The sequence below is a fragment of the Ranitomeya imitator genome, chromosome 5, assembly GCF_032444005.1.
Source record: "Ranitomeya imitator isolate aRanImi1 chromosome 5, aRanImi1.pri, whole genome shotgun sequence".
NCBI classification, from domain to species: Eukaryota; Metazoa; Chordata; class Amphibia; order Anura; family Dendrobatidae; genus Ranitomeya; species Ranitomeya imitator.
The window spans coordinates 584,773,446-584,789,612 of NC_091286.1; the positions used below are offsets into that span (position 1 = coordinate 584,773,446).

Here is a 16,167-nt window from a genome sequence, read left to right on the forward strand (position 1 = left end):
CTCAATGAATCAGGATCGTCTGACTCTAACATGCCCACTCAACAAGACCAACGTGAACATTGCGAATCTTGATGAACTGGGGCTGTTGTAGCACTCTCACTTCTTATGTTTGTCTGATATTAACACATCTGGACAAACCTCAGAAAAAAACTGAAGAAGTGGTACAAGGAAGGCGAAAGGTTAAACCAGGAAGAGGGTTCTTGGAGCCATAAACCACAGGATACCTTCATTGGTCTTAGGGACCTACACAATGTTAGGCAGGTGGTTTTTAATGACATGGCCCATCATTATTTATTTATTATGCTTTGCTTATATTCCACAGAGCTTTACATACGTTATTTTCGCTGTACCCAGTGTGGCTCACAATCTTTATTCCCTATCAGTATGTCTTTAGAGTGTGGGAGGAAACCCACGCAAACACAGGAGAACATACATCCATGTCCATGGTGGGATTTGAACCACTGAGCCACTGTGCTGCCTATGTCTACACGTCCTGTCTATGACTAGTTGGGATGCAATATACAGATTTAGGCCGGTGTCACATGAGCATTTGTTTTCTCGTGCAAGAGAATCGGGCAAATTATGTTAATGACATTCGGATCAAACTCTGTCAGATTTGGATCTAAGTGTCACTTTGGTGTGATCCGATTCTCTCGCATGAGAGAATTGCAGCAAAGGTCCAATGAAGATGGAGAAATTAATTTCTCCATTTTCTCCAGTGCCTGGGTCTTTGGCAATCAGACTGCACTCAGATAATGTTTTACACGCACCCATAGACTTGAATGGGAGAGTGCGATCCGAAAATCGTATGTACTCGCATCGTGCAGGAATTGTTCTCTCATGCCAAATTAGCATGAGAATAAAATGGCAGATCTGAGCTGCCCCACAGAATAACACTGGTCCAAGTGCTATCCGATAAAACATCGCTTAGCGCTCGGCCGTATTATATGCTCGTGTGAGCGAGCCCTTCTACAGATATATGTGCAAAAGTTGGATTTCTAATCCCAATATTTACTTTCCTTTAGTCTCTCTATGGACAGGCAGGATCCCAGAAGGACATGTTTCAGATGTTTTCTTCCAGTTATGGCCAGAACCTCCTCTTCAATGATCGCACACAATGCTTGTTTGAGTTTGACCGGATGCTGGATAGAGATATTATGGATGATTATTTCAGCAAACCCTTTCAACATTTCATCAGAGATAACGACTGCTTACCAAAATCAGGTACATATTCTGAATCAGGTACTTTACTTCCTCTTATATGGAAATATTAAAATTTCTGAACAACCATGTATGATTTACAGTTCCCCGTAAGGAAGTCACCACTTTCTGTCATAGTGAGTAAAAAATGGAAACGGCTGAGGACCTCTCTGGGCTGGCTCCATGTATCATACTCCATATATATCCCTCTAATCACATCTAATCTAATAGCATATCCAATAGATACTGCAGATGTAGGGAAAATGGGAAGGACAATTAGTAAGATCTGTTTGGATCTGTCCGAAACCATAAATCAGCAGTCCTGAGAAGGTACATAAGGGGAGGTCATCTTTTACATTTATACTACTGTACAATTAACTATTTTATATAAAATAGTAATTTTCATTTTCTTTTGTATCTACAGCTTTGGCCTCTGCTTGCTCGTTCCATCACTGATGAGAAGACTTAGTAATGGGCACCTGGTCAATGAGCTGCCATTATTCTTGTCATGTTTGCTGTTTTTATCCCTCTATTTTACTATTTTCAGTTTTTGCTGTCATAATGCAATAATCTCAATATATACTTACCTTGCAATGTCTTCACATCATGTTCTGTCCATATGTGTCCAGATCCCAGAATTCCAAGCGAAAGTTCACCGACCGCCATATTGGGACACCCCAGTAATGGGTGTCTCAATATGGAAACTGCTGGTGGTACCAGCCACACACACACACACACTGCATATGTCGTACGCACCACGCACAAACACACACTGTATATGCCGTATTCACCACACACCCACACACTGTATACGCCGTATGCAACACACACACTGTATACGCTATACGCAGCCTCTTGTGCGGTACCACCAGCAGAACACCATTGAACACACCGCCGCCGGGATCAGCCGAATGATTCACTGACCACCGCCATCTTTGTACAGGAGGAGCGCATGCAGTTTTAATGTGACCGCAGCTATCTGTCTGCACAAAAATGGCGGCGGTCTGATTTACTGCGCCTGTGTGAATTCTGTGCAGGTGCAGTGAATCATTCAGCTGATCCCGGTGGCAGAGGCGCGATGTGTCTACAGGCAGAGGAAGCTGGTCACATTAAAGGGGTTTTCCCATGAACGAAAGTTAATTTTAAAAATTGTCTGTGGCTGACCGTGTATGGAGCATACCACATCTCCTTGGCAGGGGAGGAAGCAAAAGACAATACTGACATTGCAGCATGGGATCACAGTGGATTCATTTTGTCAGGTAAAATATTTCATTGACTGTTTTTAAACAATGTTTTACCTCACAAAATGTATCCTCTGTGATCTCCAGCTGTAATGTCAGTATTGTCTTTTGCTTCCTCCCCTGCCCAGGAGCTGTGGTATGTTCTGTACACGGTCAGACACAGATAATTTTTAAAATTAACTTTTGTTCATGGGAAAACCCCTTTAAAAAGCAAATAGCAATGCCAACATTGCTCCTCCTAAAAAGTATGCCAATGACAATGAAAGGAAAGCAGCAAAGGCACAACGTCGAAGACAACATAGGAGAAATGAGACTCTTGAAGTGCAACAGCATCGCTGGGACAAAAATAATGCATATAAGCGTAGGCGTCAAGCACATGAGTCCCCTGATGCAAAAGTCATTAGATTATCACAGGATGCCATTAGGAGCACAGATGGGAGAAATCAGCACATGGGGAAAGAGAGAGTGGATAGGTGGGTGAGCACATGGGGGGAGACATTCTCAACGCTGCAAAGTCTGCCCCCATCGTGACATTACTGCCCTCTCAATGCGATAGCATCGGGCCTCCATCTAGTTATCATATAAGATTTATAGTTTGCTTTATTCAGAACATATTTAATTAAAACAGATTAAAAAAATAGACAACCACCAAGGACTGATTGCTGAGAACACAGAGTTACAAAATAAGGTGCAGTGCAAATAAATCAGATACATTACAGGGCTTCAAATAGCGAAAACATGCACAGTATAAGAATGTAAGTACCAAATAGAATAAAGAAGAATTTCCATAAATCCGAAACTAACATTTGTGATGCCACCCTCCTGAATGCTTCATGGCTCCCCGTCATGGCTCTCCTGCGCAGGCGTACTCATCTGCCCCGTTGAGGGCAGAGGAAAGTACTGCAGTGCGCAGGTGCCAGGAAAGGTCAGAGAGACGCAGTACTTTGCTCTGCCCTTAACATGATAGTATGCCAGCGCAGGAGTGCGATTTCGGGGAGCAATGAAGCAAGCAAGAGAGCAGCATTGCAAGAAGATGGGAAGCACCAGACCAGGACCTGCAACACTCATCAGACCAGACCGCCCCCAGGGGAGTATAATAAAACTTATTTTTCTTCTCTTACAGGTCGGGTTGGGGGCAGATATACAGCATTATAGAATACTGTAGATAAGCCCTGAAAGGTGATGGCCGTATCATATATAGACAAACACATTTATAATTTAAATAAATGTTAAGACCACCCCTTTAACGATAAAGATGATAAAACAGGCAAAAGCCCTAGTTTCTAGTCCTTGTGCACCCTCTAAACCCAACAACCATTTCACATACGGTTTTGTCAGGGTTAATTTCAGTTTTTCCAGTAAATAGATTGAATTTTTATTTGTTCACAGAGTGAATTAGCACATTAATTACAGGTGTTTAATACAAAACAATATTTCATTATTTCAAAACCAGGAAGAACAAGGGAGATTTTATGAAGACCTTTGCACCATTTTTATAGCATCAGAAAAGTCGAATATTTTTTGCACTACATTGGGAAAGTTTCCAAAGTGACTAGAAAGGAAGCAGGTCTCAGATTTCAGTTTCTAGCTCACAAACATTAAAAAATATGGCAAATATATTAAGAACAGGCGCATAATATAACACATCATCCTCAAATGCTATTCAATTTAAAATTGGCATATAAATTTCCATTTTTTAAATACCTGTTTATAACAATATTAAACTTTTGCAGCAAAACCCTAGGACTGTCCTTACTATATAAACCATTCACTAGACATTCTCCATAGCAGAGGGAATCACATTTTATCTGATATTATTTGGTCACAAGACAGTAAGACTTTCAGATTATTTTGTCACTAATATGTGTTCAAGGTTTGGCACTTGTTACATAGACTTTGTGGGTGTAATAGGTAATAGTGTTCTATCGGAGCTCTAAAAGTGGCTGCCACAGACAAATTTAGTGCTAGCCACTAGTGATGCGCAAACGTGCTCAATGATACTTGGATAATACTCGATTATCTGTGTGCTTAAATGTGCTTGGTAATTGACGAGCATTGTCTGGTGCTTGGATGTAATGCTCGAATCCCCACCTCGCATATTTGGCACCTGTTACACCGCCAATAAACATGCAGAGATTGCTTGCCAGTCACTAATTGAGCAGGCATCTTGGTAGTAGCATTACTTTGATTGGATGGGCACAATACCTCATCGAGGTTATCAAAGGACGCCATTACACAGCTCAGGGACAGTTGTGATTGCAGGGAGAGAGTAGTTGTCCAGACTTGTATATGCACAGTTCCATCAACCCCTTAACCCCGGAGCTTTTTTCGGTTTTGCGTTTTAGTTTTTCGCTCCCCTTCTTCCCAGAGCCATAACTGTTTTAATTTTTCCATCAACATGGCCATTTGAGGGCGTGTTTTTTTGCTGGACGAGTTGTACTTTCGAACGGCACTATTGGTTTTACCATGTCGTGAACTAGAAAACGAGAAAAAAATTCCAAGTGTGGTGTAATTGCAAATAAAGTGCAATCCCACACTTGTTTTTTGCTTGGCTTTTTTGCTAGGTTCACTAAATGCTAAAACTAACCTGCCATTATGATTCTACAGGTCATTACAAGTTCATAGACACCAAACATGTCTAGGTTAGATTTTTTTTATCTAAGTGGTGAAAACAAAATCCAAACTTTGTTAAAAAAAAATAGCACCATTTTCCGATATCTGGGGGCTTACATTTTGCATTCTGAGCTGACGTTTTTATTGATATCATTTAGGTGCAGATACAATCTTTTGATCGCTTGTCATTGCATTTTAATGCAATGTTGCGGTAACTAAAAAGCGTAATTTTGGAGTTTTGACTTTTTTTCTCGCTACGCCATTTAGCAATCAGGTTAATCCCTTTTTATTGATAGATTGGGCGATTCTGAATGCGGTTATACCAAATATGTGTATGTTTGATTTTATTTTTATTGTTATATTTTGAATGGGGTGAAAGGGGGTGATTTGAACTTTTTATATTTTTTAAATTTTTAAAAAACATTTTTTTTATCTTTGGCATGCTTCAATAGTCTCCATAGGAGACTAGAAGCTGCCACATCCTGATCGGCTCTGCTACGTAGAGGTGATGTTCAGATCACCTCTATATAGCAGAATTGCTCACTTGCTATGAGCGCCAACCACTGGGTGCCGCTCACAGCAAGCAGTCACTGACAACCATAGAGGTCTCCAGGAGACCTCAGGTTGTCATGCCAACCCATCGGTAACCCGCAATCACGTGACGGGTCACCGGTGTGCGTATTTCCATCCCCATGGCCGGAAGTGTGATTTAAATGCCACTGTCAGAGTTTGACAGTGGCATTTAACTGGTAAATAGCCGCGGGTGTATCGCGATTCCACCCGTGGCTATTGTGGGCATATGTCAGCTGTTCAAAACAGCTGACATGTCCTCAGAAAGATGTGGGCTCACCGCTGGAGCCAACATCAAAGGGAGGGACCCCGACATTGGCGTAAATGTACACCTGATGTTGGTAAGGGGCTAGTCAGAGTCATCTGGTGTTGATGCTGAACCATCCTACTAACAGTCCTTCTAAGTTGTTTTTCTGTTTTTCTGTGATACATTCTGCATTTAGCCTAGGGACAACTGCTGGAGAAAAGAGAGTAGCTGAATACAGCCTCTAGGCAGGGCTTAGGGCTTTACAGTCCATTGCTAAATATATATAGTTGCTGCAGTTGACCACTTTTTTTTGTGAAAACATTGACTGTATTGTCATCCATACAGTTTAACGTGCTTTGTGTGAAATTACGGTGGTTTGAAATTTTAAAAAAAACGTTTTGGCTGCTCCAGATCCATACAGTTTAACATGCTTTATGTCAAATGAAAGTGGTTTACTAGTGTGTGATGTCACCACGTGCTAGAACTCCACACTGCACATACTGACAAGGTTTTTTTCAACAGCAGAGGCCAGTTGTCGAATACCAGCTCCAGCCCATCGGTATTCTGGTCAGCGTCCGAAGAGTGGGCATTGTTGTCTGACATTTGTGTGTTTTCCAAGACTTTGTAGAGTTAACAAAGATTGTGAGCGGCAATGACACCATAATCAGTACAACGATCCCACTTCTTTGCCTACTTAAATAGTCACTGCTCACATATAACATGAATCTTTGCATGTGGACCAGGTGGACATAGAGGAAGACATGAGAAAGTGAAATACTACCCATTTCAGCCTCATCTCATCAGCTGACATATGGCAGCAGTGCATAAAGTTTTTTTAATCTCTTTAATATTTGAATGAGGCCCTCCAGTTGTTGCCTTTAAGAGTCTATAGATAACTGGTAAACCCTTCTGATAATTTTTTCCTGGCTTTGCACTTTCTGTAGAGCCTTTATGAGTGTAGGAGTACATCAACTAAACTTTCTTAATATTTTAATGAGATCCTCCAGTTGTTAACTTTAAGGGTCTAAAAATGGAGACACTACATGTCTCGGAAAATGGAAATACAAAGCAACATTTTTTTTCTTACAAATTTCAGAATTTTGCTTCAGCACTTAAATAAAAATGAACCTATACATGTTTGGCATCTGCATCCTCCTACTGACCTGGCAAATCATATTTCCAGGCGCATCTAATGAACATGGTTAAAAAAAAAAAAGCAATGGTAGAATTGCACTTTTTTGCAATTTCATTGAACATGTTATTTCTTTCCCACTTTCCCGTACGCTACATGGTAAAATCAATGGTGTCATTCAAAAGTCCAACTCGTCCTGCAAAAACAAGCACTCATACAGCTACATTACAAAAACAAAAGCGCAATAATGGAAAATGGCAGGTCGTAAAGGGATTAGGCCACTGTACAGAAATCTAGCCTTACACAGGGGCTTTTCGATTGGCTCCATGGAATAAGTTGCTGGCCAGTGGTGCAGGCTAGCAAGAGTGATCAGTTTGCCGGGTCAGGTCCAGGAGGGCAGACAAGGTACATAATCAGAGGTCAGTAAATAGACCAAATTCAGAACAACAAACTGATAGACAAAACAGGAGTGGAAAAGCAGCAGCAAACCAGAGGAAGAACTAACTATAGCTGGCAGCAGTATGGCGGGAGCTGTAGAGTGAGTGGTGGTGTCCAATTGACCAAAGCAGGGAGATGATCACTCCAGATGGATAGCACTCACACCCACACTGCCAGACTGGGCCCCACCAATCTAGTCTGAGTAATTGGACAGAACTTTTGGTCCCAACATCTCCTCCATCACCAGCACCAAATGTAGAATGAATACAGCGATGACTGGTGACAAAATAGATAGATATTATTGTAACAGCAGGCTCCAGAGGAGATGTGACAGAGGCATCCTACTCCACCTCTCTATTACTCTACGGAACCCATGATATCTCCTCTGGGCCATAACCCCTCCAATGCACAGGCTTTCTCACTAGGAGAGATTCCAGGTTTCTTTGAACCTCATGTTCCACCTCATAAGGATCTATGACAGGGAGAACTAGTGAATGATATGACTTGTGTATTTTAGAAGATGGAAGGAACTTCAAGTAGAAAGCAGTAATGTTAATGACCTAATTTATTTGATAAGGACCAAGAAATCTGGGATCCAGTTTGGCAGAAGGAACCTTAAGCTCGATATTTTTCATGCACAACCATATCTTGTACTCAACTTCAAAGTTTGTGACCTTAGAGCATCTCTTATTAGCAGCTGAGGTCTGACTATCTTGCCCCTTCCTCAAGTTCTTTCTGACTTCAGACCAGATAACTTTTTTATCCACAGATTTTCAACCTCTGGAGTAACCATCATGGTAATCATAAAAGAACCAAAAACAATTATACAACTCAAGACTACATAAAAAAGGAGAGGCTTTAATGGATTCTTGATATTTATTATTTTTAGCAAATTCAGCTAACAGAAGATGTTGCACCCAATCAGACTGATCTGATATATAACACTGAAGATATTGCTCAAGCATTTGATTTGTACATTCTGTCTGACCATTGTTTTATGGGTGGTAGGCAGAAGAAAACAACAACTCAATATTGATCTTTTTACAGAATGCCATGCAAAATTTGGAAATTAACTTGGTCCCCTGGTTGTAAACTATATTTTCCAAAATATCACAGTGTGTTTAATGAATAACTTAAGGTTTGAGAGTTAGACAACACAGGCAGATTGACAAAATTACACTGTTCACTGAACCTGTTAACCACCACACAGATAAGAGTTTTCCCTTCTAAAGGTACCGTCACATTTAGCGACGCTGCAGCGATCTAGACAACGATCCCGATCGCTGCAGTGTCGCTGTGTGGTCGCTGGAGAGCTGTCACACAGACACCTCTCCAGCGACCAACTATGCGAAGTCCCCGGGTAACCAGGGTAAACATCGGGTTACTAAGCGCAGGGCCGCAGTGCAGAGTGCAGAGAAGCGGCCCTGCGCTTAGTAACCTGATGTTAACCCTGGTTACCAGTGAAGACATCGCTGAATCGGCGTCACACACGCCGATTCAGCGATGTCTGCGGGAGATCCAGCGACGAAATAAAGTTCTGGACTTTCTGCTCTGACCAACGATGTCACAGCAGGATCCAGATTGCTGCTGTGTGTCAAACACAACGATATCGCTAGCCAGGACGCTGCAACGTCACGGATTGCTAGCGATATCGTTGTTAAGTTGGCCAGTGTGAAGGTACCTTAAGGGTGGGAGATCAGTTATGGCATCTATGGAAAGGTTGGCCCAAGGACACAAGTAAGTAAAGGATGGAGATAATAGACGGGACTGGATCGGGGCATTGTTGCACGAGCACAAATTTGTACAAGCGAACGTGTATTTCCTGCAGTCCCTATCCATGGTTGGTAACCAAAAATTCAGATACTATTGTTAACATCAGGGTGACCTGCAAGTACAAAATCATGAAACTCCAGAATAATACATAGACAAAACTGAGGAGAAAAAAATCAGTTTTAGGTAGGAGTAGTGTCAAGGGCTAAGTCTTGGGTTCTACATATGTCCTCTACAAAATCTAGGGAAACAGTAGTAGCACAATTTTACCCTCAGAGAGAAAAGTAATTGGTTAGTCCTCAGACTAATATCGAAAGAAACTGCAAGTGAGAGCATCACCTTTTATGTTTTAAGTGACAGGTCTGAACATCACCATAAAATCAATTTTACAAAAGAAGAAAGCCCAGATAGTTGCTCACTGCTGAGTCTTTTTGCCAAATTTAGTAGTCTGTGATAACAGTGATTTTATGTTTCGCACCATAGAGGAAATGGTATCATTTCTTGAAGGACAACTTAATAATCAACAGTTTATGATTACCGATGTCATAATTCTTGTTGGCAGGTGAAAACAAGGCACATGAACACCGGTCCAACTCCAACCTCGATAGTATTGTCCTCCACAATAAAAGGATGCTCTTTGATTAGATTGAACCAATACATGGTCAAACAAAAAAAACGTTATTTTAAGTCAGTGAAGCCGCAGATAGACTGAGGTTTCTAATTTACTACATCTGCCCATTTCTTAGTCAGGTCACGTAGTGGTTAGGCAATCTTTGAAACATTTTTACTACATTTATTATAGTAGTTTGAAAACCAAAGAAAATGCTGCAAGACCTTGAGGGACTTGGTTTCACTCACTTCTTAATAGCTTTAACATATATACAGTATATAGAAGACTCATGGCTGTGCTAGCTCAAAAGGGTGCTTCTACTCAATACTCAATATGTATGACCATGTGATATATCAGTTTTTCTTTTTTTATTACATTTTCAAAAATTTCTACATTTCTTTTTTTTTCAGTCAAGATGGGGTGCAAAGTGTACATTTATGTGAAAAAAATGAAAATTTAATTTACCAAATGGCTACAATGAAACAAAGAGTGAAAAATTTAGGTGTCTGAATACTTTCTGTACCCACTGTACATCACAAACATAACAACATTAATTTAAAACATGTTTAACCACAAAAATTATTATGCTCTACATAAGAGTCAGATTTTTCCTTTTCGCTTGACCATCTCTGACCCTGTTACTGGTCAGGCCTGGTACTGGTACCATTTGGTTGGGACCCTGGAATGTACAGTTCAAGTCTCTTTATTATCCTGGCCCTTTGGCCAGCAATACACATCTTCTCTTCTTAAACTTGCCCCTGGAACAACCGCACTGTTCTTCATCCCACTCTCTAACTAAACCCAGGAAGAGTCTCAACTATCACTCTTCTGGCCTCCCAACTCTGAGATGCCCTATTGCCTTAACCAGTTCTTATCCTAACTTGATCTAATCTCCTAATCTACAGTAGCCCCCACTGTTCTAAACCCTATACTACTCATTACTATTACTAGACCTTATTCTTACACTGTGTTTCCCTATCTCTATCCCTAGTCCATAAAGATTTATAACTTACACATTACACAAACATCACAACATTATAAAACATCATATTACATAATACACCATTTTACAAGTAAAACGTACCCGCTTTATGAGGACAGGATGGAAGGCATGGCACGACCCCAGCGCACCCTTACACATGCATGTGAAACATAAAAAGGAGTAACAAAAGGAAGACCTGCAGTTTGCTGATATAGTGTCCTTGTTAAAGTTCACTGGAGGATGGGGGTTATCCTTGTACCCGAGAGCTCCTGTGTGTATTGGTGTCCGCTGTAGGGATCATATATCCATAAGCAATTAGAAATTGACGTGGTGCAGTAAGACGCTGTGAGTACTCTGGTAAGTCTAACAAGTCTGTGCGACCAGTGCGCTCCAGCCGGTAGCACCCCTGGTAACTGAGCGGGAGAATGCTGGAGTAGCGTGTGACATCACAGTAAAAAGCTACAAAGTCCTGTGGTGTCCACAACCTTTGTATTTCGTGGAAATCTCGGTTCGGTTATGTGGATTGAAGACCACAGGTGAAGCCTTAAAACTCCCAGCTCCACCCATACAAATTGATACCACTGGATAGCACTGGAGTTTTTTTTTTTGCCTTTTTTGTGGATATTCCCTGCCCCCAACAAAAGGAAGGGGTAATTTATGGAACTTGTCACAAAAATTATTCAATTGCTTAACATATTTGATATATACATAAAACACATATATTTTATTATAGGTAAGAATAAAATGTGCATCTCTGGGATTTGTATGAAAGAGTGTATATATATATATATATCTCCACACCCACACACACACACACACACACACACACACACACACACACACAGGTGCTTCTCGCAAAATTAGTATAAACTGTATATACTCGAGTATAAGCCGACCCTAGTATAAGCCGAGACCCCTAATTTTGCCACAAAAAGCTGGGGAAACTTAATGACTCGAGTATAAGCCTAGGGTGGGAAATGCAGCAGCTACCGGTAAATTTCAAAAATAAAAATAGATACCAATAAAAGTGAAATTAATTGAGACATCAGTAGGATAAGTGTTTTTGAATATCCATATTGAATCAGGAGCCCCATATAATGCTCCATACAGGTTATGATGGGCACATAAGATGCTCGATACAAAATACGCCCTATATAATGCTTCATACAGTTTATGATGGGCCCCATAAGATGCTCCATATTAAAATATGCCCCATATAATGATGCACAAAGGTCAATAATGGCCCCATAAGATGCTCCATAGAAACATTTACCCCATACAGTGCTGCATAAAAGTTGATTATGGCCCCATAAGATGCTTGATACAAAATGTGCCCCATACAATGTGGTATAAAGATTGATAGCCCCATAAGATGCTCCATAGATTATGCCCCATACAATGCTGTACAAAGGTTGATGGCCCCATAAGATGCTCCATAGATTATGCCCCATTCAATGCTATATAAAGGTTGATGGCCCCATAAGATGCTCCATAGATTATGCCCCATTCAATGCTGTATAAAGGTTGATGGACCCTTAAGATGCTCCATAGATTATGCCCCATTCAATGCTGTATAAAGGTTGATGGCCCCATAAGATGCTCCATAGATTATTCCCCATATGCTGTTGCTGCGATTAAAATAAAATAAATCACATACTCACCTCTCATCATTCAGGACCTCGGCACTTGCGATACTCACCTGTCCTCGTTCCACTAACTACGTCATCGCGCCCTCTGACCTGACGTCACAGGCAGAGGATGCGGAAGACGGAGTGGCGCCTGGCGATGGAATGGGGTCAGGTGAATATTTTGCAATGCTCACCCTCCCCCATTATACTCACCTGCTCCCGGCGCGGTCCTTGGCAGCTTCTCACTGATAGATGGTCCCTGGGCACCAGCAGCTTCTTCCTATGTTCAGCAGTCACATCGTACCCGCTCATTAAAGTAATGAATATGCGTCCATATTCATTACTTTAACAATTTCCTGACATGTGCCATACTAGTACTGCTCTGAGGGAACTGAGATCCCGCAAACTGCAGTACTAGTAAGGCGGCATGATCGCGCGGTCTCACAGTGAGAACCACAGCGATCGTGTTAAGGTGTCAGCTGTATGTGACAGCTGACACCCTGCAACATTGCCACGATCGGCGCTAGCGCCGATTGTGGGCACTTAGCCCCTCTGATGCTGCTGTCAGTAGTGACAGCGACATAGAGGGGCATAGTGCAGGGACGGGGGCTCCCTGCGCTCTCCCACTAGAACAACGTGATGCGATCGCGTTGTTCCAGTGCTCTGGAAGGAGTCCCCAGATCCAAAATGGCCGCGGAGCTCCATCCGGGTCCTTCACTGAGGTGGCTTGCCGGCGCCTGCTGAGAGCAGGTGCCGGAAAGCCTCCTAGACTGCCTGTCAGATCACTGATCTGACACAGTGCTATGCGAAGTGTCAGATCAGCGATCTGATGTAATATAGTGATGTCCCACCCTGGAACAATGTTATAAAGTAAAAAAAATAGAATGTATAAAAAAAAAAAATCTCCAAATAAAGAAAAAAACAATGCTTTATCATCACACTGCCGAACAAAAAGTGCAATAAAATGTGATTAAAAATACGGATATAAATAAACATGATACCGCTGAAAACATCATCTTGTCCTGCAAAAACAGCCACCATACAGAGTCATCAGCAGAAAAATAAAAAAGTTATAGCTCTCAGAATAAAGCGATGCAAAAACAATTATTTTTTTTATATAAAACAGTTTTTATTGTGTAAAAGCGCCAAAGAATAAAAAAATGATATAAACGAGGTATCGCTGTAATCGTACTAACCCCAAGAATAAAGCTGCTTTATCAATTTTACCACACATGGAACGGTATAAACGCCCCCCTAAAAGAAATTCAGGAATTGCTGGTTTTTGTTCATTCTGCCTCCCAAAAATTGGAATAAAAAGCGATAAAAAAAAGTCATGTGCCCGAAAATGGTACCAAAAAAAAGTCAACTCGTCCCGCAAAAAACAAGACCTCACATGACTCTGTGGGCCAAAATATGGATAAATTATAGCTCTCAAAATGTGGTGATACAAAAAACTATTTTTTGCAATAAAAAGCGTCTCTTAGCGTGTGACAGCTGCCAAGCAAAAACCCGCTATAAAAACCCGCAATAAATAGTAAATCAAACCCTCGCTTTATCACCCCCTTAGTTAGGGAAAAATAATAAAATTTAAAAAATGTATTTATTTCCATTTTCCCATTAGGGTTAGGGTTGGGGCTAACGTTAGGGTTAGGGTTGGGGCTAAAGTTAGGGTTAGGCTTTGGTCTATAGTTAGGGTTGAGGCTAAAGTTAGGGTTAGGGTTGGGGCTAAAGTTAGGGTTAGGGCTGTGGCTAAAGTTAGGGTTAGGGTTGGGGCTAAAGTTAGGGTTTGGATTAGGTTTGCGGTTGGGGTTAGGGTTGGGATTAGGGTTAGGGGTGTGTCAGGGTTAGGGGTGTGGTTAGGGTTATGGTTAGGGTTGAGATTAGGGCTGGTATTAGGGTTACGGGTGTGTTGGGGTTGGGGGTGTGGTCAGGGTTATGGTTAGGGATTAGGGTTAGGGTTGTGTTCAGGTTAGGGGTGTGGTTAGGGTTATGGTTGGGATTAGGCTTAGGGGTGCATTGGGGTTAGGGTTGAAGTTAGAATTGGGGGGTTTCCACTGTTTAGTCAAATCAGGGGCTCTCCAAACGCAACATGGCGTCCGATCTCAATTCCAGTCATTTCTGCGTTGAAAAAGTAAAATGGTGCTCCTTCCCTTCTGAGCTCTGCCGTGCTCCCAAACAGTGGTTCCCCCCCCACATATGGGGTATCAGCGTACTCAGGACAAATTGGACAATAACTTTTGCAGTCCAATTTCTTCTGTTACCCTTGTGAAAATAAAAATTTGGGGGCTAAAATATCGATTTTGTGGAAAAAAAAATATTTTTTATTTTCACGGCTCTGCATTATAAACTTTAGTGAAACACTTGGGGTTCAAAGTTCTCACAACACATCTAGATAAGTTCCTTGGGGGCTCTAGTTTCCAATATTGGGTCACTTGTGGGGATTTCTACTGTTTAGGTACATCAGGGGAGCTGCAAACGCAAAGTGACGCCAGCAGACCATTCCATCAAAGTCTACATTCCAAAACAGCGCTCCTTCCCTTCCGAGCTCTGCCATGCGCCCAAACAGTGGTTGCCCCCACTATATCAGGTATCAGCGTACTTAGGACAAATTGCACAACAACTTTTGGGGTCCAATTTGTCCTGCTACCCTTGGGAAAATAAAAAAATTGGGGCGAAAAGATCATTTTTGTGAAAAAAAATATGGATTTTTTTACGGCTCTACATTATAAACTTCTGTGAAGCACTTGGTTCAAAGTGCTCAGCACACATCTAGATTAGTTCCTTAGGAGGTCTACTTTCCAAAATGGTGTCACTTGTGGGGGGTTTCCACTGTATAGGCATATCAGAGGCTCTCCAAACGCGACATGGTGTTCCATCTCAATTCCAGCAAATTTTGCATTGAAAAGTCAATTGGCGCTCCTTCCCTTTCGAGCTCTGCCATGTGCCCAAACAGTGGTTTACCCCCACATATGGGGTATCGGTGTACTCAGGACAAATTGTACAATGACTTTTGTGGTCCAATTTCTCCTGTTACCCTTGGTAAAATAAAACAAATTGGATCTGAAGTAAAAATTTTGTGAAAAAAAGTTAAATGTTCAATTTTTTTTAAACATTCCAAAAATTACTGTGAAGCACCAGAAGGGTTAATAAACTTCTTGAATGTGGTTTTGAGTACCTTGAGTGGTGCAGTTTTTAGAATGTTGTCACTTTGGGGCATTTCCTGTCATATAGGCCCCTCAAAGTCACTTCAAGTGTGAGGTGGTCTCTAAAAATAATGGTTTTGCAAATTTTGTTGTAAAAATGAGAAATCGCTGGTCAACTTTTAACCCTTATAACTTCCTAACAAAAAAATTATTTTTCCAAAATTGTGCAAATGTAAAGCAGACATGTGGGTAATGTTATTTATTAACTATTTTGTATGATATGACTCTCTAATTTAAGAGCATAAAAACTAAAAGTTTAAAAATTGCAAAATTTTCCAAATTTTTGCCAAATTTCCATTTTTTTTTACAAATAAACGCAATTCATATCGAAGAAATTTTACCACTATCATAAAGTACAATATGTCACGAGAAAACAGAATCTCAGAATCACCAAGATCTGTTGAAGTGTTTCAGAGTTATGACCTCAAAGTGACAGTGGTCAGAATTAAAAAAATTGGCCTCGGCAGGAAGTTGAAAACAGGCTTCGGGATGAAGGGGTTAATGAGTAGTTCCACGTGAATGCTGAACACAGG

At 41.2% G+C, this 16,167-nt stretch overlaps 1 protein-coding gene across 1 annotated transcript in view; it reads left to right on the forward strand.

Annotated features, from left to right (window-relative positions):
* Positions 1 to 1,802, forward strand: part of LOC138638539 (saxiphilin-like) — an 82,859-nt gene extending 81,057 nt beyond the window's left edge. The window contains exons 19-20 of the mRNA XM_069727919.1: positions 1,026 to 1,224; positions 1,625 to 1,802. Of these exons, the coding sequence (XP_069584020.1) occupies positions 1,026 to 1,224; positions 1,625 to 1,656 (231 nt within the window). The 3' untranslated portion in view covers positions 1,657 to 1,802. The remainder of the gene's footprint in view (positions 1 to 1,025; positions 1,225 to 1,624) is intronic.
* The last annotated feature ends 14,365 nt before the right edge of the window (positions 1,803 to 16,167 follow it).